General features: G+C 36.3%; 1 protein-coding gene across 5 annotated transcripts in view; it reads right to left on the bottom strand.

Moving 5' to 3' along the window:
• Positions 1-329: 329 nt before the first annotated feature.
• The window catches only part of SOCS5 (suppressor of cytokine signaling 5), a 69,190-nt gene continuing 43,347 nt past the window's right edge, over positions 330-26,172 (bottom strand). For 4 of the 5 annotated variants that reach the window (XM_024998577.2, XM_005212610.5, XM_059891212.1 and 1 more), the window contains exon 2: positions 330-4,497. In XM_024998577.2, the coding sequence (XP_024854345.1) occupies positions 2,875-4,485 (1,611 nt within the window). In that variant the 5' untranslated portion in view covers positions 4,486-4,497 and the 3' untranslated portion in view covers positions 330-2,874. 5 annotated transcript variants of the gene reach the window in all.

Below are 26,172 nucleotides of genomic sequence, written 5' to 3'. Positions count from 1 at the left end.
AATATATATATATATATAAAGGCCTTTAAATGATTTTGAATCAGATGTCAATATTAATGTTGAAAGTAATATTAACATCATAAACACATATGTATGTATGTATATACAGAATATGAATGAATGGATAATGAACTTAAGAATGAGAATGTATATGAACCAGAGCAATCTTTCTTTGGGTTAATTATAATTACTTCTATATGAAATCTCTAAACTTCTAAAGAATTTCCTAGTTTGTATTAAAATGCACTTCAAAAAACCCATGAAAACATAAATTTAGTTGACAGACTACAGTGGGATTCAGAAAAAGACACAGTGAATATAGACTTAGGTGCAGTTTCATGCTGGTGATTTTTCTTTTTTTAAAATGTAAGCCACTAATTTTTTTAAGAAAAAAATTTAAACCAAAAGTCGCATATGAATATTACACACAAACTGAAACATAAGTGACTTTTAGCACAGTGTATACATGCTTACATAAACTCAAATATTTACACATTTAAAACAATTTCCATTTAACATAAGAAAGTTCTGAAATACATAAAAGCATTAATACTTTCTGTAAAACTACAATTAAAACATCAATTTCCTACAAGCATATAAAACATCAAGTGCTTTCTTGGAGTTTCAAGTTACCTCTTTAAAACAAGATCTTGCTTGCATATATAGTCTTTCTCCAATAATCAGTATGAACTCTTTATTTCCCCAAGAGGTTTATTTTTCAGGTACATTATAAGTTCAAGAAAACGGACCCAACAATTATGCAATGTCATTATGTCATAACAACTTAATTGCACATAATGCTTTAAAGTAGGTTTGGATGACGTTCTCAAACACTTTGGTATTTGTTCTTCAGGGACTTCTACTAGAAATGACAGGAATTGTAAGTCCCTTCAATCCCCATTTTGCTTTAAAATGGACAAGTCTTTGGTTAAAGTTTCTACATTTTGGGCATTTATTATTAATTAAAATGGTCCCCAAACCAATAAATGGTGCTACTGTTATTAATTCACAAGACTTCATTTAACTTGCTTCTGATGCAGGAGGCTACAGATATTCATTTACTATAACATGTCACTGATAGTTTCAATCTTTCACTTAAAAGCAGAGAAATCAATAGGTTTACTCAGTACTTCTCTGTTCATTTTCTGTTATAACCTAAACTATACAGTAATTTTCAGTAACTAGAGAGATACTGTTCCACAGTATATGTGATTATGATTGGAAAGATGTACAGAATTAAATTTAGAATTAGCTTACTTGGAATAAGTCAATATTAGACTGTTCAGTAATTCTGCATTAACTATAGGAGGTTGCCAGGTAATGCTTATTTAAAAACCCCAAACCATTCCATTTACAAGAGAAATTGTTGCAAATGTATAAAACAGCAGATATACAAGGAGAACACCAAACATACTTTATTAGCACAAAAAAGCAGCCATAACAAGGCACAGCAAGCAGAAACATACATTAGCAGTCAAAGGGTTAGTGTTGCATACAAATATAGCTTTTCTTTTTTGTGGCCTTGGCGACAGCCACTGGGATGTAAAATAACTTTCTGTAGCAGCAGGTAAGGAAACTAGGGAGCACTCACCAGTGGTACAGAGCACATTAACAGAAAGACACAAGAACAGATTTGACTACTTTAGTGCAAAATGTCTAAGACGGACTGTAAATTCGGTTCAATACTAAGAAGCAAACACTAGAACTTGGTATTACGTCCAAAATAGCTCACTCAAGTAGTATTGCATACTATTCTAAGTGACAAAAAGGTGCTAAGTAAAGTTATTTACAGATACAATGGTTGTACAGTACCTTTTAAATCAGCAATTTAGGTTTCAGATTTTCCATTAAAAATTAAGTGCACTGAAATTCTGTAACTTGTACTTAAGCAATTCAGCTATGAGAGTTTACAACAAAGAGATAAATACTGCCATCCAAATTATGAGTTACAGTTTAACAATAATTTCAACGACCAGCAACCACTGGAGTTAGTATCCTCTGACTTGTCTGGGTATCTTCTCGTCTCACTTTCTTCATGGTTCACAAACTCATCATGGGCATAGAAAAAGATCCAACTTTAACAAACCAGCAACTCGACTGCACGTGTCAACTTAAAAAAAATCACACGCAGGCCTACCTTGCAGCAGCTATTTCCAATGCGCTTTAAGTTAAAGCACTCATTAAAAAATGAATACCTAAGGCCTTAAATAAAATTCTACTACCAACTTTTTCTAAGTCTGAAATTTTAAGAACTACTACTTAGAAAACCTGGTTTACTTAACAGTACCTTTTGCAGAAGAGAAAAGGAGGCTGACTATAAACTATATCCACACTTACGTGAACTGCACTATGCCCTTGTGGCCAGAAATTGCATTTGTGTTTTTTTTCTAAAAGGAAGGCAGTCTTTATGTTTTTGGACTTCCAAACTTGACTTACAGTAACTATAAACATCACTACTTTTGGAAGGTTATAGAAAAATTCTTAGAAAAAATAATAATTTCAAACATTAGTCATACTGTTGAAATACTCATTCAATATTAATAATTTGTTCTTCAGTAAGAAATAGAATTCTTCATAGCAAATGCCCCAGAGTTGCTTCACTCAGTTACTACAGCCATTAAAAACCAAACTGTCAGCTAAATCGGCAGAATGTTTCTGCAGCCTTACTGAATACCTGTAGCTCTATCCCCTGTTGTCTCAATAGGCACCACATTTACTGAGTAAAAGTAACAGCAGATCGCACCTGACAGATACTAACACTAAGCTTGCATACTGTACTGAAGAAACCTAACACTGATATGTGTGCTTGCTATAGGAACACTGCCTGATGCACAAAAAAGCAGATCTAGTTAATGCCCTTTGGGACAGGAGGGTTTACTTTGCTTTGACTGGTTCTCGTTCTAGCCAGCGAACTCTAACTTTCTGTTTATAATGATACTCTTTTAAAAAATCCTGTAACATTGATGGTAAAGGGAGCCCATCAATTCCATCATACGTCGTGCATCTGCAGATGACTGCACGGCAGATGTACTGCAGGCTAAAAGGGAAAGTCCTGTTTAGTGATATTGTAAGCAATGGTTCAAAAAACATGCAAGAGCTGGGGTCTTTGTAGTGTTCCAAAAGTCCTGTTACAGTGGAGGAGTGAAACACACATGGGTCATGGGCATCGAAACTAAAGTTGTGATTCCACTGTTCAATTCGGGCATGCAGGGACCTGTTGTAGCGACGGAAGCTCACAGAGAAGAGGTAGTCCTCTTGTGCAGAGTCCCTGAGCAAAAATGTACCTTCAGGTTTCCCTTCCAGAAGGGCTTCTGCTTCGTAGCGGTCCATCACTCCCCAGTAACAGGGATTACCTGTGATCTGGAGCAAGTCCGGCACGAGGCAGTGTATGTAATCAATCTGCGTGTGGACTTTCCAGGCTCCCTGTCTGCTAACGTGGGCATGGCTGTCTCCAGACACCTGACGTTGCTTCTGCCTCCGTGACTGCAAACACAGCGTGGTTGTGTCCTCTTCTGAGTCACAATTAGCTTGTGGAACTGCACAACTGTCCCCATTTACTTCAGTCATTCCAGGAGCTAACTTTGGTCCCAGTTTATATAACGGGTTAACCTGTGCAGTGGCTTCGAATGTATGTATTTGTGCGTTGGGCGGGGGGTCTACCCCTTCTTCAATACTAAGCCGCCTTCTCTCTCGAAGCCGATCTTCTTCATCTTCTGTAGAAACCAAGGATGGATCAAATGTATCAAAAAATGTTGAATGTGGGCTCACAGGGGCTGTGTGCTGCTTAATCAAATGCCATTTTTGGGCCAAATCTGAGCCAGCAGGAAAAGGGCATTTCTCAAGCATTAATTCAGAAAGATGTATTTTTCTTTTATTAGAAAATAGGGGTTTTGACTGCTTGCTGTAAGTTCTCATGGGAAAACACAAGCCCACAGTATCCTGCAACCTCTGTCTCAGAGAGCGACTTCCTACAGTCCTGCTGGACACACTGTCCATGTCGTGCACGGAGCTGACGCCGTACCGCCGCTCTCTCCTTTGAAGTCCACTTCGAGTTCTACCAAACTTTTTATCCGTATCCAGTGAACTCTGTGTCTTTGTAGAACAGGAATGTTTCTTCTTCCCACCCCAAGGAGCATGTCGAGAGTAGGAATCTCTTCTTGCAAGTCTTGTTCCTGGGGTGACACATGAGTCATTATCCTTTTCAATGCTTATTTCAACAATCTGAGGAATTTCAGCGGCACAGTTTTGGTTTCTCCTTGAAGAATTCTTTGAAGGGCTTAACCCTAGTTGTAAGGCAACGTTTTCTCTTAAGGGACTGCTTTGCTGCTGAGGAGCTGAGTCTCCTAAACTGATGTTTTTCTCTTTGACAGACAAACATCTGTTGGAGTTCATATCCACATTTTCACTACGGCTTCCTCCCTCGTGACCAAAGAGATTCTGACACCTGTACTTGAAGTTATTCCACATTTTCCCCACTTTATCCATTGATTATAAGACCTAAAGACAAAAAATAGAAAAAGAAGAAAATAAGTTAATCAAAGGAGTGTGTGAAAACAAAAAAGGCAGTCAGTACCCATCCCTCTTTTTCTCATGGGAAACATCAGTGGTTTTGGTCAGAAATTTACATTACATCACCCCATTACTGTGATAAGGGTTATGAGACCCTACTGTGACACCATTATTCAAGCAAGTCCTCACTTTCTACTTCCCTTCAAATAGAATACAGAACTCAGAGGAAAGCAAAGAAACCCTTTTAATTAAACTCTGGTGGCTTTTTCACATGTGTTGTTGTTGGTAATCATTAAGTTGTGTCTGACACTTTGCAACCCCAAGGACTGTAGGCCACCAGGCTCCTCTGTCCATGGGATTTCCCGGGAAAGAATACTGGAGTGGGTTGTCATTTCCTTCTCCAGGGGATCTTCCCGATCCATGGGATCTCCAGGAATCAAACTTGTATCTCCTGCATTGCAGGTGAATTCTTTACCACGGAGTCATCAGGCCATTATGACATTGGTTTCTGTCTCCTTACTTTGAATAATTTAGGTACTGCCTCAAGTATTATAAAGGGAAAATATGTTTTACATTGTTGAAATGCATCTTCATTCAACTTCTTAAAAGTGATAATCAGGACCACATTTGTGTAATACATCAAAATTAATTAAAAAAACCTTTAAGCAGTCATCTAATTTCACTTACCAACTAACTCTACTCCACTCATCTAGCAATCTAAGCCTTACAGGTCAATCACTTGTAAAAATTCCTAATCTACCCTCCTCACCCTATGACATAATTTTTTTCCGTGATTTTGAAGTAGTTTGAGTGTAACAGAAAACAGGAAAAAAGAAAGATAATACGTGTTTAAATAGAAGGTAAGCGTCTCGATTTTTAATCCTGGAAAAACTTGAAAATAACAGAGTAATAGGAAAAAAGTTATGATACTACAGTAATTAAAAAACAAAAACTATGCAGTTTGGGTTTTTTATTCTTGCTCCTTTAAAAAAAATCTAAAGCAGTTCATGGCACTTTACAAGTGTAAATTATTTTAAGACTATGACATTTATAGGCACGCTGTCTCATTTAGTAACCTAAAAATCAACATTAGATGAAATAGAAAAGCCTAAACTTAAACTTCAACCAGTTTTATCACAATATGACAGCAGAATCTTTTTCTTCTTCTATTTTGACATTTAATATTTATGGCACTTTTCCCCCTGAATTTTTTGTTCATATTTATTTACTATCTCACTGTGTACTATTTTGCACAGTTCAGAATCAGTATTGGAAAACTGAGTTTTGTTTTAACAGTGATAAGAGTCATTAGAGCTGATCTTTCCATAAACGACTAAATCTCTTTGTCAGAAATACTTCCATTTTCAAGAAGCTGACTAGGAGCAAGAGAAATGAACTTTCTTAAGAAGAATTATGTATCTTCCCTTTAGTTTCCTCCAGAAAGGGTCTTGAACTAACAGTGCTCTTGGAATAGTGACAATGCCAACATAGATAATTTATGTCTCTGAAATCATAAAATGTACGGTGAGAGTCCTCTTTATTAAAAGCATACTGTTAAGTACATAGAAATTTGCATGACAGGTGGTATATGTTCTAATAAAATGTTAGATGGGACTGTTAAATCTATTAAACTCTGTCAGAACATTTTGCTTCCTCCTCCTTGTAAAAAAAATCTTTTGTAAGCATTTTTTGAGTCTTAAACCATTTGAACATGTTTTGTTTTTATCATTTATTCTTTATATATTAAGATTTCACTTATGGCCCTATTATTTTTAGGACTAATTCCTGCTCCATTTTTGTTGACTCTAGAATTTGTAGATGTACTCTTCCAACATCCTAGCCCCTTTTAGCCTGGATTCCTTCTCATTTCTTAAAGTTGCTTTTTATTTTTACCTAATTCATACATTTACAGTTTCAAAGGTCAAACACTATTACAAGGCTTATATCAAAAAGGAGTACTGCCTGATACACTCTCTCCATTCTTGATTCCCACTCCCAGGGGTCAAGGAAAGTTACTTTGAATTTTGTTAAGCTGTTTCTGCTGCTGTTTTCCTCACTGTTTCTAGATAATGTGTTCATATGAGTTGACAACATTCTAGGATGGAAATAATTCACCCTCAGAATTTTGAGGGCCTTATTCCACTATTCTAATGGCTTCAATTTGGCTGTTGAAAAGTCTAATGTTATATCAGTTCCCAGTCTTCTGCATGTGACCTGTTTTTATTTCATGAAACACTGCAGCTTCTTTGTATAGTGTGGGACCTTTTTTACACTCATTGTGCCAGGCCCTTTCAATTTCTTTTTACTCCATCATCTTCCCTCCCTCCCTCCTTAAAGTTCATTAGACACTAGACACTAAAATCTAGTGTCTAAAGTTCACTAGACACTAGATTCATCTTCTGATTATCATATGTCTCCTTTTAAGACTGTCTTTCTTTTCATTTTCTACTGGTAGATTTCTTTGACATCACTGTCCAACAGTTCTAGTGCGGTTACAGTTCTTTGTATCACAGTTTTAATTTTCAAGACAAATTTTCTTGTTCTCTGAATGTTCTTTTTAATAGCATCCTATTCCAGCTTCCTGGATATAATGCCTCATTTCTCTAAGGATACAAAATTTTAAAACGTTTTCCTTTTTTCTTCTTTTAACATTTTAAACATTTGTATCTGTTTCTTCTAAGTATATTGTTTTTTCTCCTTAAGTCTTTAGGTCTTTGTTTTTGACTTGCGAGGCTTTCTGTAGTGTCTGATGATGCATCAGCACTGACATGTAGATCAGAAGCTTTGTTCGCTGGGGGGTGGGGAGGAGGGGGCGGATGGGGGGCACGGGGGTGGTGCTTGCTGACTGGTTGGCTTTATTACAAGATGATGAGACAATGAGTTGGTTTTTCATTAGGGGATCCTCAAAAGTTACTATCTGTAAGCTTTGTCTCCTGGCTGTTCATCCCGGAAAGAAAGGCTCCAATCTCCTATGTGGGGCATACACTCCTGACTGCCGTGTTCTGAGTACAGGGAAGGCAGGTTGCGAGGTCTTAACTTCAGTATTCCTACTTTCACTTAGTCTCTGTGTTTCAAAAGTGCTGCTTATTTCTGAAAGATATCCCAACTTCAGTTATGACTAAATTTCTTAAACTCCTCCCAGCTCTGACCTCTAGTTTTATCCAAGGTAAAGGAACAGTCATTTCCAGGCTGCTCAGGGTGAAAGACACATGGGAGACTGATGCACGGACTGCCCACTGTGCTGTTTTCAGCCCCATACTCTACCCTTGCCTCCGGGGGTAACTGGTTCCTCACACTTTTGAGCCAGCAGCATAAACTGCTTGAGAAGCACTGAAGGGGCCTCTTAAGTTATCTGTAGTGAAAGCAGTTTCTTTTTAATTTCATAGACTGATTCTTTTGTAAAATATCATAAAATTGCTTTAAAAGTGAAATGTAAAAAAGACATGAAATATAAGTGCCAAGTTTCTTACTAGTTGAACAGATATAAAGTAACTGTTAAATTACTATAAAATATTTTAAATGCTTGTTTTTAATTTCTATACTTAACCTGTCAAAAACTGGTAACAAACTGTAGGCTGACACCGGTTCATGGTCCATACTTTGAATAGCTCTGGTGTGGAACTGTGCTGTCTGCTACATGTAGTTATTGAGTCCTTGAAATGTGGTTAGTGCCACATATTGAAATAACAAGTTTGGATATAACTGGTAAAATATTGTAGTAGAATTCATTTCATCTGCTTCTTTTTATTTTTTAAATGTGGCCACTAGAAAATTTTAAATTACATGCATGGTTCAAATTATATTTCTACTGGACAGTGCTGATCTAGAGCAGGGGTCAGCAGGCTATAGCCCAGGGAGGAAATCTGGCCTGTGGCCTGCTTCTGTATAGACTCAAGCTAAGAATGGTTTTTACATTTTTAAAAGGATTAAAAAAAACAAAAACAAAAAGCCCAGAAAGAACATTCAACAGACATCACATGTAGCCTACAAAGTTGAAAGTATTTTATATCTGGCTCATTACAGACAAAGTTTGTTGACCTTGGTCTACTGTATGTAAGATGATAAGCCATACCACCGCAGAAACTAGACGAGTAATATTCAAAAAGTACAGAAATCTCTCATCTCCATGTTTATAAGATACATTTTGTAGCTATCTAAAGATACTTCTTTGACAAGCAAATTATACCTAAAAAAATAACCATTGATTTTAGAAAGCAACCAAACTTAAAACCACGTATTCTCATATACAGCTCTTTGTAAGCTGTATGAACAAGCTGCATGACAGGCCAGGTGACAGCAGGCAGTTTCTAACACTAAACCTCTGGTTCAGTTTCCTAGAGCATGAAATTTAGCGATCTCTCTCTTCCTAGTGTGGAAGGCTGCTGCTAGATTGCATTGTGACAAAATATCCTAACTGAAACGACTAGTATGCTTCCAATACTCCCTGGGGACAGAAAATGGATTTTTTTCTTGATGTGGGGAATGCTATGTGGGTGGCTGTAATAGTGGGAAGAAAATCCCAATAGTGATTCACAGAAGAGTCCATATAAGAATCAGGAAGACATATCAACTTTCTTAATATTTACAATGTCAGTTTTGAGGTTCTTTGGTTTTTCTGGTTAAATTTTTGGAAATACAGCTAAAACCGTGTGAGCTATTACAACTCTATTACTTTATGGTTTCATATAAAGTTACACAGGGCTTTTTATGAAAAAGTGTTAAATTTCGATTGTATTGATTCTAGATTGAGATCATCCATTAACAATCTTTCACATTTCTATGCTTGCGGAGTTATCTTTAAACCTATCCAAAGCAAATTTCTAAAAAGTCATTCCTTTCCTGAAGGACAATCATAATTTAAATTGGTTTTATAATACTGTAGTAAGTTAAACAGCTTTTGTTGAAAAGTGATAATTAACAGGATAAGCTATAAATCAGAATTATGAAAAATGAGAGGTCAAATTCCATTACTAAAAAATTTATATATATTAACAAAGTAAAGACTGTAGTCAATGGCCCTCTTAATGCCAAGTAGTATCTATTACAAAATTTCCACAAAACAAAGTCATTGAAATAGTTTCCAGGAGTTCATTCCAGTGGAACTGAATCCATACTTTATCAGAAATAAATTCAACAAATTTTCAGACTACATGGCATGCCATAGTGGGCAGAGAGGAAACATGTGACCCAACTAAACCGCTCCTCTACTGTTTAATCTATCTAGACTACTAATCATAATACCTTTTCAATAGAAAGCTCTTCAGTTTCAGTATAAAAACTGGGACACAGGACTGACTAAAGTATTTCTGTGCCAAAGTCAAGTACAAGATGCAGTTTAGGAGATGCCATTTTTGATTGATATTTTGGTGACATTTCAATAACTTAAAAAAAAAATACAGTGTTTAATATTAAAGACTGATCCAGAAATCCAGGGATGCATGGCTGTCATAGCTCTAGTCCCTTAAAATAATCTGAGAACCACTGGGGTTTTTTAGAAAATTATTTTTAAATATTTTTAACATACTTTATAGTCTGTGACATGATCTACATTATCCAACTGTATGCCTACATATCTTTTACACTGTTATTTAATATTATATTCAACCATATAAAACCGCTGTTTTGTGGATAATAAATGATCATGTAATTCAGTTACAGTATTATACTATACACAGTATATTAATATAGTAGAGCATGTACATGTGGAATCCTCTGACCTAATATACTCAGACTTCTTCCCATCAGCTGAGTTTTACTGAGTTCTAGATCTGTTCATGTCATTTATACTTATTATTATAATTAGGTGATTTAACTGTTAATTAACCTAACAAAATATGGGGGAATGTGAACACTGAGTTGAATAACTTTTGATATACTCAATAAAAGTGAGATACTTCTGTTGCTATATCAGGTATAGGCAAGAAAACAGTTTCAAAGATTAGAAAAAATACTACAAAAATATATAAGGATTCTAAGATCAGAATGCATCAGAAAAGTCTAAACTCTTACGCTACTTAAAAAACCCAAACTATAAATCTTAAATGATATATTAATATTATGAGTATAGTTTCTAAAAGATAAACAATATGGAACTGGCAACTAAACTAATGGACCTATTCTCAAAGAAAAGGCCTTTGTCCCTTAATAAAAAGCCTGACAAATGAACATAGAGTCATGTTCTGAGAGTAGAATACTTAAGGCATGCACCCCTTTTAATGATTTCTTGCTTTAATGGACTTTGTGGACTACTGGTACTGACTGAATCAAAGGAAAGGTCTTCGTTAATAACCAGTTAATCAATTTTATAGCCATGCCAGGTGGGAGTGGTACAAAGTCCTAATGATAACAGGGAGTCATGAGCTAGATTCAGGGATGGTTAGGAAGACTTCTCTCTGAGGAGGTGATATTTCAAAATTCTGTCAGGAAGGATGAGTGAGAATGAACAGTGTCCAACACTGTTGTAGAATACGAGGACAGTGTTCTACAGGCAGAGGAAGCAGCATTTGCAAAGGTCGTGAAGCAGGAAGGAGCATGGCAATGAACAATGGCTGAAGTTAACAGAGACTAGCAAGTGAAGGGAATGAGGGCCAAGATGAAGCAGAAGAGGCAGGGCTGTAATCCACAGAGAGAACAGGAAAGGATACTGATGCTGCACAAAGACCACCTCAAAGGTCCAGGTAAGGACCCCACTAGGCTGGTAACAGTGGAGACACAGATTTGAAATGATTAGAAGGCAAATCTACAGGATTAATGATTGCCTTGACATGGTGAAAGAGGAAGAGAAAGGTGTCAAAAAAAGTTTCTGGCTTGGGTGGAAAGAAATGCTATTTCAGAGATAGAAAACACAGTCAATAGAGCAGTTTTGGCAGGTGGGAGGTTGAAGAGAGTTAAGAAACTCAGTTTAGCAAACACTGCAGTTGAGGCTGTCACTGGGACATCCTAGTGAAACCTCATCAGTCCATGAGTGTATATCCAATGATGGATTACTAGACAAGCAGGCGTGATAACCCACTTGCATCTATACTATGAAACTCAAAGACAATGCTTAGAGAAAGATATGATACATAAGATATGTACATTATGAATCAATTTATCTGTTTAAGTCCAAAATATGTTGTTGAGATAGGCATACATATCTAGTAAGAATATAAAAAGCAGGTAAATGGTTACGTTTGTGGCAAGGGATACAGAGTTAGTGAGAAGCACTTAGGGCGTTTCTAAAGCACTATTAATTTTGTATTTCTTTGGTTGGGTAACGGCTACAATGGTTTTTATTTATTAAATATTTTTTAGACTTCACTTACAATTTTACACAGTCTTTCCTGTACACAATACACTGCACAATAAAAGTTTTAAAATTATACAGCCACATTTCGACCACAATGGGAATTAATAAACACTATTTAAAAAGCCACTATGAAAATAAAAGGCTCTCATAACTCTTCAGTAGATGAATTCAAAACTGAAAATTACAGATGATTTAGACAATAGCATATTAACATTTGGGAGATTTTTTTCTATATGCAATTTGGTGATTTATCAAAATGTTCCATTAAAGGATGGAACTGATATTAAAATGTGACAAAGCTAGCACTCAGAAGAAAACCACTAGCTTGTTCCATTTTAAGTGCAATGTGTGAAACAACACTGACCAAAAGAACCCAGAGCAAAAGGCGTATTCACAGGCCTACTGTGAATGCTTGGTGTCTCTAGTCTATGCCTACCTACTATGAAAGTCATGACTCTCTCTGTAGGCTTGTATACCACTCAAAAGTGTTCTGATGTTATTATAACTAATGGATCTATCAACATATGACTAAACTTCACTTCTTTTCTAGAATACTACTTTCAAATATAAGATCAATTAAGAATATGTTTGGATATACATTACCGTATGTAAAATAGATGACCAGTGCAAGGTCGATGCATGAAGCAGGGCACCCAAAGCCGGTGCTCTGGGACAACCTAGAGGGATGGGGTGGGGAAGGAGGTGGTGGGGGGGTTGAGGATGGGGGCGGGACGGACACATGTGTATCTATGGCCAACTCATGCTGATGTATGGCAAAAACCATCACAATATTCTAAAGTAATTGTCCTCCAATTGAAATAAATAAATTAAAAAAATATATATTTGGAACCACATGCTTAATTTCAAGAGATGAAGCTTAGTAATTTCTTGTATTTCTTTCTGCATATTAAAGTAAATACAATAGCACATCTTAAAAAAGAAGAAAAAATGGACATTAAATCAAATTAAGAGTCACAGTGTTCTACAGACTGCCTTAATAAACCCCCCAAAAGACAATTTAAGAGCTATTTCTTTTTCTGATTTAAAAAAAAAAGTATCTAAAATTTGCATGTTCCTTAAATTTTACTCACACAATTCTAATTTCCAGTGTCATACAGGAGAGTGCTCCAACCCATCAAAACCCCAGATTCTTAAACACAGAGTACTTGTAGTGATTCTGCCTGCACTGCGCTTAGGACAACATAGTGAAAAGGGCACAAGCGTGAGACAGTCAGCTGAGGGGGTGAGTGGGGGAGGAGGCTGAACAAGTACAGTCCTTCACATTTCTGAACCTAAATGTCCCGCTTGGTAAAATGAGGATAATATCTCCCTCATGGGTTGGATGTGAGGATTAGAATCCATATCTATAAAGCCTTTGGTTCATGGGAGACACTCAAAAGACAGTGGCTGTTACCAGTACTATCTAGCATGAACCTTTAGCTTTCCTTTCTTCTTAAAAATAATTCTCTCTTTCAGTTCTTCTAGGTCATGCCACAAATGTCAGTATTTTCCTATGTACAAAATCTACCAGACTGAAAGTTTTATCATTCATCATTTAAGATTCTCTATTATTTCCTAAGAAATATTACAGGGATTTCAGTATTCCTTAGCAGTTGAAGCCACAGCTCATCTACAGTCTAAACTAAGCATAGCTAATCTGTATAGTACTAGGCAAGGCCCAGGAACATAGTCCTCATTCATTTTTTTTTAGTGACTCAATATTTCTTTTTAGTTTTTAACACTGCCGTCATTTAAATTCTACCATATATATACTGCACGTTAGGGAGGCATAAAATCCTAGTAAGTTATGCTACATTTTCTATGGAGAAAGTATCTTATGTAATATACTAACAAACATACTATTCATTGAAATGTTTCTTATCTGGCCAGCATTATTGGCAGACTGTGGTAGAACACAAAGAACATGTGCTTTCGCTTCAGAAAGCCTTAAAAGCAAATTCAAGCACTCACCAGCTGTGAAATCTGTCTCAGCCTTTCCATCTAAAAATAGAAATAACTACCCCTCTCTTACAAGGGTTTTTAAGAGGATAACATGACATAAAGGTAAGTATAGCTGAGTATATACAACAAGGGCTCAGAAAAGGTAGCTTCTGTTATACTATCTACAGGGCAGCAGAAGTACCACGTACTTCTGGTGGTAGCAGCAAAAAGCAAACTGTTGTTACTAAGCATCAAGGCAGGGTGCGACTAGGTGCTGTTGAGTTGCTCAGTCATGTCCAACTCTTTTGCTACCTCATGGACTGTAGCCCGCCAGGCTCCTTCTGTCCATGGGATTTCCCAGGTAAGGATATTGGAGTGGGTTGTCATTTCCTTCTCCAGGGCATCTTCCCGACCCAGGGATCGAACCCGAGTCTCCTGCATTGGCAGGCAGGTATTTACCACTAAGCCACCACGGAAGTCCAATGTGATTAGTACCTTCTCAGAAATGCCTGTAACATTTCCTAGAGCACAGGGCCAACCCCCTACCCCCAACACACATACACAAGTCTCCCTTAATACCAAAAAGTAAACTAGAAACAAATATCTACCAAGGGAAACAGCTCTAGGTTGAGGAACTTAGTGGATCAAGCTACTACACTGGTTAGCCTTCACTGCTGATTGGGGCCTGTTTAACAATGAGCTCACTGCGGTCCTGCTAATAATTTACAAAGAATATTTAGTTACCAATGGTAAGTGAGCAATTGTAATCTGGAGCATTCCTTCTCTAGGAAGGATATCCATTTTGTAACTCCAGTAGTTTAGTGTCACAAGAAATACAAAGATTCCAAGGACTAAAATAAAATGATTTTTTAAAATAACACTTTCCTTCTATTATCACTATAATACAAACTAAAGGATACTACTTCCTTCTATGCCAAATTATAGGCCTGAAGATAATCCATGGTCTTCAAATAATTTGACAGCTTGTAATGAATGAGTAAAAGAAAGGAAGAAGCCCCATAATCAGGACAACTCTGGTTTTTTATCTAGATCCTTAAATCGGCCTAAGTAAAAGAAATTTTAAACATCTTGAAATGAGTTTATTCTTCAGAAAGATATTTGGGAGCAATACTGGGAGAAGTAAAGACAAATAGGATACCTTTTAACCCTTTAAGAAAACTAATTTCAAGAGAAGCACTCTGACTAAAATTATAGACTAGAAACTCCAAGTAATATACCTCACTTTTATGTATTACCATGTTACATACAATTTTATTTTTTTAAAACAGGACAATCAAAAAACCTTTAGTTTGCTAACAACTGAAATAAAACCTCACCTATCAAAAGATTAAAAACAAGTAATCTGAAAAGACGATAAAAATATATATTCATTTTAACGTTTACTGATACTACATGCAAAAGTGCACAGCAATTTGGAAACTGCAAATGAAAAAAGGGTGGCAGGGGCAGAGAGGTTTAAAGAGAAGTGCTTTGAGGAAGTGAGCTGACCAGAGCAAGAGACTAAAGAACCTTAGAAAGCATAATAGCCTGGGGCCAGAAACTACATGCATACACACTGTAAGACATTTAAAAGGAACAAACAGATGTAAAACATGAGAAATTTTAAGCCAATAAATTAAAAAGGGTTTTAGAAAGGCTAGATTTTTAGAAAAACATAAAATTTCAAACTAACTCAAGAAAAAATAAAAAACACCAAGCCCATAACTCTAAAAGATTTTGAATCTGTAATGAAAAATCTTTGCATAAGGAAAGCACCAACCCAGGCAAGTGTTCCAGGCAGAAGTCAATCTAACAACTATGATTTCTAAATCACTGGTGGCCAGAGCAAGAGATTAGGGTTAAAAGAGAAGTGAAAGCCACGACAATAAAGCAAGAAAAAGAAATGTTGATTGATTGGGCAGGAAGAAATAAAACTGCCCATTTTCAGATGACATGATTCTCCACATAGAAAAACCTAACGAATCCTGCAGCCATGAAATTAAAAGACGCTTACTCCTTGGAAGGAAAGTTATGACCAACCTAGATAGCATATTGAAAAGCAGAGATATTACTTTGCCAACAAAGGTCCGTCTAGTCAAGGCTATGGTTTTTCCAGTGGTCATGTATGGATGTGAGAGTTGGACTGTGAAGAAGGCTGAGCGCCGAAGAATTGATGCTTTTAAACTGTGGTGTTGGAGAAGACTCTTGAGAGTCCCTTGGACTGCAAGGAGATCCAATCAGTCCATCCTAAAGGAGATCAGGCCTGGGTGTTCATTGGAAGGACTGATGCTGAGGCTGAAACTCCAATACTTTGGCCACCTCATGCGAAGAGTTGATTCATTGGAAAAGACCCTGATGCTGGAGGGATTGGGGGCAGGAGGAGAAGGGGACGACAGAGGATGAGATGGCTGGATGGCATTACCGACTCGATGGACATGAGTCTGAGTGAACTCCGGGAGTTGGTGATGGACAGGGAAGTCCAGCGTGCTGTGATTCATGGGGTCGCTAAGAGTTGGACATGACTGAGAGACTGAACTGAACTGAACAAATCCTAAAAAAAAAGGAAAAGAAAACCCAGCAGGGTTGCAGGATACAAGATCTATATGCTAAAAACAAACACGTGGAAACTGAAGAGATGCAACAATGAACATGACCGTAACCCACTCCAGTACTCTTGCCTGGAAAATCCCATGGACGGAGGAGCCTGGTAGGCTGCAGTCCATGGGGTCACTAAGAGTCAGACACGACTGAGCAACTTCCCTTTCACTTTTCACTTTCATGCATTGGAGAAGGAAATGGCAACCCACTCCAGTGTTCTTGCCTGGAGAATCCCAGGGACGGCGGAGCCTGGTGGGCTGCCGTCTGTGGGGTCGCACAGAGTTGGACACGACTGAAATGACTTAGTAGTAGGTCATTTCTTCACTCTTTAGGCAAAGCCCTAACTTTTGTATGCTTTGGAAGTATGAGATTCAAACTGCAAGGGGAGAAATACAGACATCCTAGTTACCACTGCCTTTACACTTCCGCTAGGGAAGGGTGAACTGGAAAATGTGGTCTGCAGTCCACCCGAGAGCCCCGTCAGGTCCATGCCTCCCCGCTGTTTTCCACTGCCATCTCCCAGGTTCAGTCTTCATCATCATTTGCATACACTACTTGAAACAGCTGCTTAAGTAAGGCATCTTCCTTCACTCTCATTCCCCTCTAGAACATCTGCCTTAAGATTGATCCCAGGATTTCAAGCAGCAAAGAAAAGTCAAGGGACTCTATGTCTGGCTCTTCCTCTACACTTTAAGATCTCAGCACAAAAGGAGCAACAAATCAACAGTTATCAGTATTATAACTGAGGAATAGAAAGATACAGCTGAAACCATATCACCTGGAGAAATAAGGTAACCAGATGGTTGTTGTAGGGATATAAAGAGTCTTTCTCCAGGAAGAATTCTGAGTGGTCACTTTTTAATCCTTAGGAAGACAAAAACAAAGAAACTCTTAGAAAAAAATTAGTATTTCAACTAGTTAAAAATGTAAATAAACAACCAGAAGTAGGTTGTAAGGAGTCTTTCATGGGAGATGTTAAAGAGGATAAGCAACCCTCTGTCTCCAGCCAGCCCAGGGAGTCCTCTCTCTACAAGCAACTACATTAACTAACCTCAACGATCTGTGATTTTTTAAAATATCAGAACTTAAAAGTATAGCATTCCACAAATAGAGTCATGTTATTTAAGATCTACCAGCAGCAAGCACATCAGATGCAATTCTGAGTCCTAATCATACTACGGTGCGATTAAGGTATAATCCCCTAATGTCCAACATAGTGAGCTATTCTCACGGTCTTGTACTCTATGTAACTAGTCAGCTTTCAGTCAGGTGCTGATTTAATGTTCAATTTAAACACTAAAGGTTCAGGGTCAGCTGAAAAGCAACAACAAAAACCCTCATAATAGCAATACTATTTTGTCACAAACTTTCTCCTTCCTGTCTTCCCTTATAAAAACCTTCTCAGCACAGTTTAAGAGATATTTACTTGCCCTACATACAGCTTAAAAATGAGGGTTATTTTTACAGATAAAGTAAGTTTAAATTGTGTCAAAGATACACTGAGCAATTTGAACTACAGTTAATTCTCAATATTCTTTGATAATAAAGAAAGCAGTACTTTATTAAAAAAATTAGATATTATGTCAGATCTGAAATGAATTAAGATTTAGTATTTACTTAAACTGTTCACATTTTAACTGTCTGAAGTAAAAATAGCAAGTAAAAATAGTTTGTTATTGCTTGCAGGTAATTCTGGAAACCTACTTATATGAGATAATTCTTGACCTTGTCAAATAATTAATTGGCTAATTTTCACAATGAAATGTCACACTTTCCAGTTAAACACTTGGATCTAATGTGTATGAACCATTCCACAATTGCTATTTCTAACTGGAATCACAAATACACACAAATCAAAATCTAATTTTTAAAAATCTCAATTATTATGCTGAAAGAGTTAGAGAAATATCTAACCAACCACAGACATTTTCTAAACTCTCCCTCACATCAAATAACTTAACCAGAAAGACACCTATGTGGTTTGTATTATTTTGACTCCTGCAGATATAGTATTTTACCAGAATTAAAACTTAATATTATGCCCTTAACTTTTATTAAGAGTTTATAAAATAAATGGCCTTCTATTATTCCATGTCCTATAAAAATGGTATCAAAGACATCATTCCTCATATAAAGATACACACAAAAAATTCCTCTGACTTTACTGCCAAGATTTCTCTCTCAAGAACACTGATCTGCTTCCTTTAAGCAGACAATGAGAAACATGTAACTCATTGTTCCTCCTCTTTTCTGCTATTACTAATAGGAAACCTGAATGGAAGGCCTACAGACTTGGAAATTACCTCTCCCACTCCCTTGCCTCAGTATAAGTCAATTATCACCATACTAAATGTCCAAGTGTAGATTTATTGTTAAATCATTTTTTTCTCTTAAGGAGATGGGAGTAAAAATAAAGCTAACAGATTTTCTTAAACTAGAAAACTCTATAATTCTGAATCTAAAATTTTGTAATCTTTCCAACGTAAAAGGAATGGATGAGCATTTCAATGGACTGTAAAAACAGACTAACCATAAATAAAAAAATAAACATAAGAGACTGTCTAACCTATCAAAGAAGAGATGGGAAAGTCTATTTAAACAAAATGCTGAAGAAAGAAATCAAAAGGAAATTATCAAAATACTTAATAGTTGAATATTTTAAACTTTTACATGTCAAAAAATGCCATAAACAAAATTAAAGGACAAATGGTATGCTACATAAAAAACTTTCAACATATGACGAAGTATTAATATATTTATAAGAAAAAGATAAAGCACAACACCACAAATAGAAAACAGCAAAGGGTATGTCCAGAGGAAAAAAAAAATCACAAAATCAGATAAAACACTTGACCAATAAATGTATGAAAAAAGGTCATTCTTAGAATTTACTAGACATCCAAAGCAAAGTGTAATATAAGATTTTTTACTTACCAACTCGGCAAAGTTTGTTTCCCTTATTTTACATTTTAATGGTACTATCTAAACGTGGTATTGAGAAGCTTGTATTCTTACAAACCTGAGGACACAAATCCGCATGGCGTTTCAAGAAGGAAATTTTATGTTATCAAAACTTTAAAATAGATGTGTATACTTTTTGACAAGACTTCACAATTAGAAATATATTCCAAGAAAATAATTAGATAAAGACACAAAGGTTTATATACAAAGAGATATTCATCATAGCCTAAGTAATATTAGCAAAAATTGGGGAAAAACTGTATTGTTAACAGAGGACTAGTTAAATAAATTGTGGTGCTTTCATTGACTGGACTAATAGACATTAAAACCATGTTTCTGGAGCATTTAGTGTTTTGGAAATGTTCATTATATAAAATAAATATGGTAATAAAATGTATTTAATAAATTTATTTATTTAAAATTTATTTAAATTTATTTAATAAAATTTATTTTTATTTAATAAAAACATATTTATTAACAAATATGGTAATAAAATAAAATTAGTATGTAAACTAACCTCAACACATAAATACAAACATTTTAATAAAAAGATTATGGATAGCAAATACCACTATAGTTATTTTGGGAGGTGTTCAATTATATTAATTGATCATTTTTTTCTTTCTTTTCTGTATTCCTGTTTTCTTTTCTGTCTTTTCCAAGATATTACTTTCAAATGTAATATATTAATTACCTAGTTGGAAAAATGCTATTTCAAAAGGAAGTAGATCTTGAAAAACACCAATCTGATTCCATCTTATAAAACCCATATTATGTGTAAAATGCAGAATAAACAAAGTATTTTTAAAAGCTTTTTAAAGAAAAGGTGGGGGAAGAGTGAGTTAGAAAAGATACAAAGAAATGGGGGTTGAAGGGGCTGATAAACACAATCAGTAGAGAAAAGAATAACAAATACAGAGCTCTCCATTAAAGCCAACCTGATTCTCAAACAGTATTTGGGATCAGCAGTAAATAACACCTGACTGGGAAGCAGGAAATACTCTTTGCCAAAGAGCACCGATAGTAAGTAATATGCATTCTTTTGTGTATGGTAATACTATTTATAGAATAACCAACAGAAATAGATTATGTGATGCAATACAACTGTAACACTTCTAGTACAGCTGAGCTTAGAAGATGAGTTTCCAACATGTAATAAAAAGAAGATAAAAAGCAGTGGTAGGAATGGTGGGAATTCTATTGTTATAAAAATGTTAATCAAAAAAGGAGCACTCTGATGTGAATTCAACCCTATCACCTTAGTATCTTCAGTGAAACTCCAGTCATCTCTATACTAATAGACTATTTCTCCAATTATATTACCTTTATCACTACTGTAACATATTGTATCTTAAGGCAATTTCTAATTATAAGAGAAACACTTTATTACCAAGGTTTTTTTCTACTTAACTCCATATGGTTATAACTGTTTTGCTATATACACAAAGAGCCATTCTGAGACAGAAAGCCTATAAACATTTGGCATAGCAGCTTCAACTAAACGTTCCACTAAAGGAAAACATGAAACATTCTATTATATACTAGTACATTACTTCAAATGTTATAAATCAAACAAATTAGTTAATTCAGTAGCTTATAAAATTTAAGAATACAATGCTCCTTGGCAAGACATTATTGTGCCACAATATTTATTCTAAGATGTTTTTCTTTGTGAAAGAATCTAAGTTCTTGTCCCTATTCTTCATCCTTCTATGTAAGGCATAGATTTTGCTTTCTTATTTAATAGTATGGGAGAAGAAATCCAGTGTCCTGGATGTGATTTATGATTTATTTAACTAGTCTCATCAGTTGAAATGAAGCTAACTGGGGGGGAAAAACCTTATTTAAGGGGTGGGAGGTGGGAGGGAGGTTCAAGAGGGAGGGGACATATGTATACTATGGTTGGTTCATGTTGATATAAGGCAGAAACCATCACAATATTGTAAAGCAATTATCCTCCAATTAATAATAAATAAACTTAAAACACTTATTTAAGAGTTTCTCGGGTATGTAGAAGTTAGGAGAAAATGTGCTCTAGCTGTTACTGTTATAATCAGTGATCCTATTTTCCAGGACCAGTTCTCACCTCAAGTACAGCTGGATTTGTACCACACATTCCACCCACTTTTCAGTCCACTACGAGCCTAAAAAAAATCTGTCTCATTTTGGCTTCTCCTTCGCAACTCAAATACACTATATCTAAAGTTAATTCAAGAACTTTCCCAAAAATGGGATATCAGTCACATTTCTATGGAATTTCTCAGAAAAATTTTCATTTTGCTCTTCTTCCACTTGACACAATTATACTTACTGTTATTTAGTTCAATAGATTTCCCCCCCAGAATGGCTCTCAAATTTACCTTTTTTTCTGCACTTCCACTGCCAGAAACCCTGTCCAAATTTCCATTGCCACTTTCCTAGATTTCTGCAACACCTTTGTCTCTCTTCTGTTCCTGCCAGACTCATTTCCCTTCCGGAACATCCAGCAGTCACACACACCTTCTGGTGCCTCACTGTCACTCACTGCCATCCATAGTCGTGCCCCGTTTTAGTCGAACTTATTTCTTACTCTAAAACACCGCCACTATTTTGTCCTTTACTATTCACTTCGATTTTTCATGTGTGTATCAATTTCTGATTCCCCTAAAAGAATTCAGAGCTAACACCACAACGTGTTGTTCTCTTCTCCTCAGATCCTTTCAGGCGTGTCAGTTTTATCTCTTAACTGTACTAAAAGATTTAAGTGACAAGGAAGTCTGAGACTGCCTCTTGTAACTCAAGACACCTAGGGGCCGGATGGAAACTTACATTCAGACTTTCAGGGAAAAGACAAAATGTTAAAACAGAGCCAGGGTTCTCTATTCTATTCTGGTGCTTTGGTCTTGGTTCACATAACTGAGTAAATCAACAGCTGGTCTGTGGTTGGCCAGGTAAGTATGACTCACCATTCTGCCAAACTGACCAATCAGCTGCAGTGGGAAGGTATCTATGAGATTCTGTTTAAACCACTGGACATGCACTTTGTATTTATGTAACTTTGAAAATTTAATCAGAATTTTAGTAAAACAATTTAATCGCTAATTTAGACTTTGTATCTAGTGGGACAGAGGTCAATATCCAGAATTTTCTAGGCTCAGACATGCTGTGGTTCTGGTGAGGGATGGGTGGCGATGACTCCAACAATGTGTGTGTACTTACTGCCACGGAACAGTATTCTTAAAAATGGTTAAAACGGTAACTCTTAGGTAAATTTTACTACAATTGTTTAAAATGGCATAATACAGAGAATATACAACCTTTTATTTTTCATTGTTCCTGACACTAGTCATTTTTATTTATTTTCTTTGTCAGAAACATAGGAATTCTATTACTCATGGCACATCAAGAAGCATATTATATATGGAATGGACAAAGTTCTACTGTATAGCAGAGAAATATATTCAGTATCCTGATAAACCATAACAGGAAAGAATATATATAAAAATGTATATATATCTATGTGTAACTGAGTCATTTTGCTATTCAGCAGAAATGAACACAACATTGTAAATTAACTATATACTTGAGTAAAATTTTCTTAAATGAAGCATGATTCTTATTTATATACAACATTTTAAATAACTCTGTGTTCTGTGTGGTCAATTTTGAGGCATTACTGAAAAGAAGCCATGCCCGCTACTATTGGCAGTGTCCACTTCCCTCTACAAAATGGCGAAAAAAGAAAAAAAAAAACTTAGGTCTAAGAAATCAGTGTCTATATAAACAGTTTCCCTTGTTCACATGGATATTTAAGTATCATTGCCTGCTTTTGTCTCTGATAATTTTGCCATCCTTTTCCTGAATGCCTTTAGAAGTCCACAATCTGGTGGAGAAGATACATGACTTCTAATACAACCTAAATGCTAATGTGAGTGCTGTCCAGAACACAAAGCACGATGCAACCATCTCTAGCTGGGCAACTGTGGCAGACTGCTAGCTGTGTTCCATACATGTTCTCCCTTTCTTCCATAATAATACGGTTAGCTGGTACAGAGCCACCCAGAATAAAGACTCTATTTCCAGATCTTCCCTGGGGCCAGTGAGATGTAAGCAGATACATAATTTGGCAGCTTTAGGGAAATTTTATGAGACAGCTCAGGAATATCCTTAGTCCCTTTTTGTGTTCCCTTCCTTTATACATGATAGTACATAAAATAGACTACCTCCATTTTGGATGGTGAGGACAAGGGTTAAATCTGAGAGATTCTGCCACCCTGAGGGAGACATCACTTCTCGAATGACATCATGAAGCAGAGCTGTCATTTCAGCCCTATGCTGCATATTCCACTGTTGCAGAAGAGGAATAAATCCTCTCTTTAGACCGTTGTTATTTTGTAGGTTCTGTTGCTTGCCATTGTACCTAATCCTAACTAACACAGAGGGTCAAGGAAGACTTCACAGAAAAGGTGATATTGAGCTGGGTTTTGAAAAATGAACAGCTGACTGCTGAGTGAGTGGAGAAAGGTATTTAAGGCAGAGACAGAGGACAGGATCTGGCCTCCCAAAGGAGAGGTGTGTTCAGGTGGCTGAAGGACAGGGTAGGTGGCGTGAAATAAAAAGAAAACGCAACTTGAAAAGCTGGAAATAAAGACTCTAAACATGATATGCTTAAAAAGGGTGCTTCTCTTCCTGTACTTGGTTGTACTGAATGACTATGACTTCACTGAAGATTCTCTGCATATTCTAGAAGAGCCAAATGGCTCAGTGAGAAAACAAAGCATTATTTCTATTAGAAAAGGACACACTGTTATTTCTGTAAATCCTGAGGACTAGAAGAAGTAATATTTGGCACCAAGATTACAAGTTCTGAGAGTGTGAAGGGAGAAAACATGGACAGTGCAAAAAAAGGAGCATACATACAATATGGCAACGTCTGGATGAGGCAAAGATTAGAATCTGCCTTTTAAAGCAAATGGAGGTCTGTGAATTACAGTATAAATATGGCCATCTGATTGTAACACACTTTATTTTTATTGTATACCTATACCCATGGGTTCTTTTCAAAGTGGCTATCAGAGACTATCATATAAGTAATAACTGAACAGCATCTAGTCCACAGTAAGAACTTGGTATTTGATGGTCAAACTCCTTTCACCATCAAAGAAGAGTTATAAAAATGAGGAGGGAGCAAAAACAAACAAAATAGCATTAAGGTTATTAAGAGTTTTAACTTTTATTCATGCAAGTAGTAGTATTTTCTGCAATAAATCATATATTATTTTTGAAAAATTTTAGTTTTATAATTAAGGAAACAAGCAACCACCAATGCCCCATCAAAAAAATAAAAAAGCAGCAGCAACTATTTAAAGTATTACAGACAAAACACTGAGAGAGTATATGGCCTCCATAAATCCATAATCTAATAATTATATTCTCCAAAGTTTCAAAGATCCAAAAATTCTTTTAAGAAGTCTCTCAATGTTTCCATTATTTTTGTCTCTAGTTCTCCCTAAACTTAAATATAGCATTTTACCCTTCTAAAAATGTTTATTACTTGCTGACCAGACCCTAAATACTGTATGGAATACTGGAATTTATTAACTGGAAGACTGCAGGACATGATTGTTTTTTTTTTTAATATATATTTTATCCTGATATTCTTGTTTTCAATTAGTTTTAAAGTATCTTTGGTATCTTCAACGAGATTGAGAGGTTTATCAGTATTGTCCTCTGGTAACTGGCATCAAAATATGCTATGGAATCCTGTGAGGAAAGATACACTTTTTTAAGGGGTGGGCTAGATGGCTTTCTTTATTTAGACTTGTAATTAAAATCGTTTGTATCTAACTTTTGCTGGGAAGACTCTAGATATATCTAGCTATATCTTAACCCCTGAATTTCATCTGATTATTAGTTATCCCTTACAATAGTTATCCTTTATTATAAAACAATTTGGGCAAAAACAGGAATTTCAATGGGCAAAGAGACTTTTTGGCCCATGTAATTATTTCTCAATGAATGCACGACAATACAACTTCTGCAGTAGTGATTAGCCACATCATTTTTAAACATTATATAAATAAAGCTAACAGTGAAACTAGCTACTGTGGAAGCTGGTTATATTAATAAATTCACTGGACTCCTCACCATACAGAAGACTAACTTTCAAGGTCCTAGCCTTTAAAACCAAGAAATAGGGTTTCAGTAGTAATGCCTTCTAGGAACACAGAAAGGACACAGTTGCTAGTAAGCATCTACAGCTTTGATAATATTCTCGAAAGGGTCAAGGCTATCAAAGAGCCACACTGCTGCTGCTACTGCTAAGTCGCTTCAGTTGTGTCTGACTCTGTGCGACCCCATAGACGGCAGCCCACCAGGCTCTGCCATCCCTGGGATTCTCTAGGCAAGAACACTGGAGTGGGTTGCCATTTCCTTCTCCACTGCGTGAAAGTGAAAGTGAAGTTGCTCAGTCGCGACCGACTCATAGCGACCCCATGGAATGCAGCCTACCAGGCTCCTCCATCCATGGGATTTTCTAGGCAAGAGTACTGGAGTGGCTTGCCATTGCCTTCTCCGATCAAAGAGCCACACTAGTTCCTCCCTATCCCACGAGATTCCCAGATTCCAGCTGAGTCTCCTTCAGTCTACCTGCCATTCTGTCACAGTGAGTGACAGAAACAGTCACTCACTGTAGCACAGTGAGTGCTACAGAAACCAGTGATAGAAAATATAATTCACAGTTGAAAATTTTCAGTGTTCTCTACCCGCTAAGGGATAAAATGTAAATTCTGTAAAGTGGTATTCAGGGCCATTGAGAATTTGGCCCCTGCCTAACTATTATGTTTTATTAACTATGTTTCCTTTCTTTGCTTCTCTCCTTCCTTCCAAGTTATAAC

This window comes from Bos taurus, chromosome 11 (genome assembly GCF_002263795.3).
Source record: "Bos taurus isolate L1 Dominette 01449 registration number 42190680 breed Hereford chromosome 11, ARS-UCD2.0, whole genome shotgun sequence".
In the NCBI taxonomy this organism is placed as follows: domain Eukaryota; kingdom Metazoa; phylum Chordata; class Mammalia; order Artiodactyla; family Bovidae; genus Bos; species Bos taurus.
The sequence above is the reverse complement of the archived record's forward strand: the minus strand, read 5'-3'. Positions and strand labels throughout refer to the sequence as shown.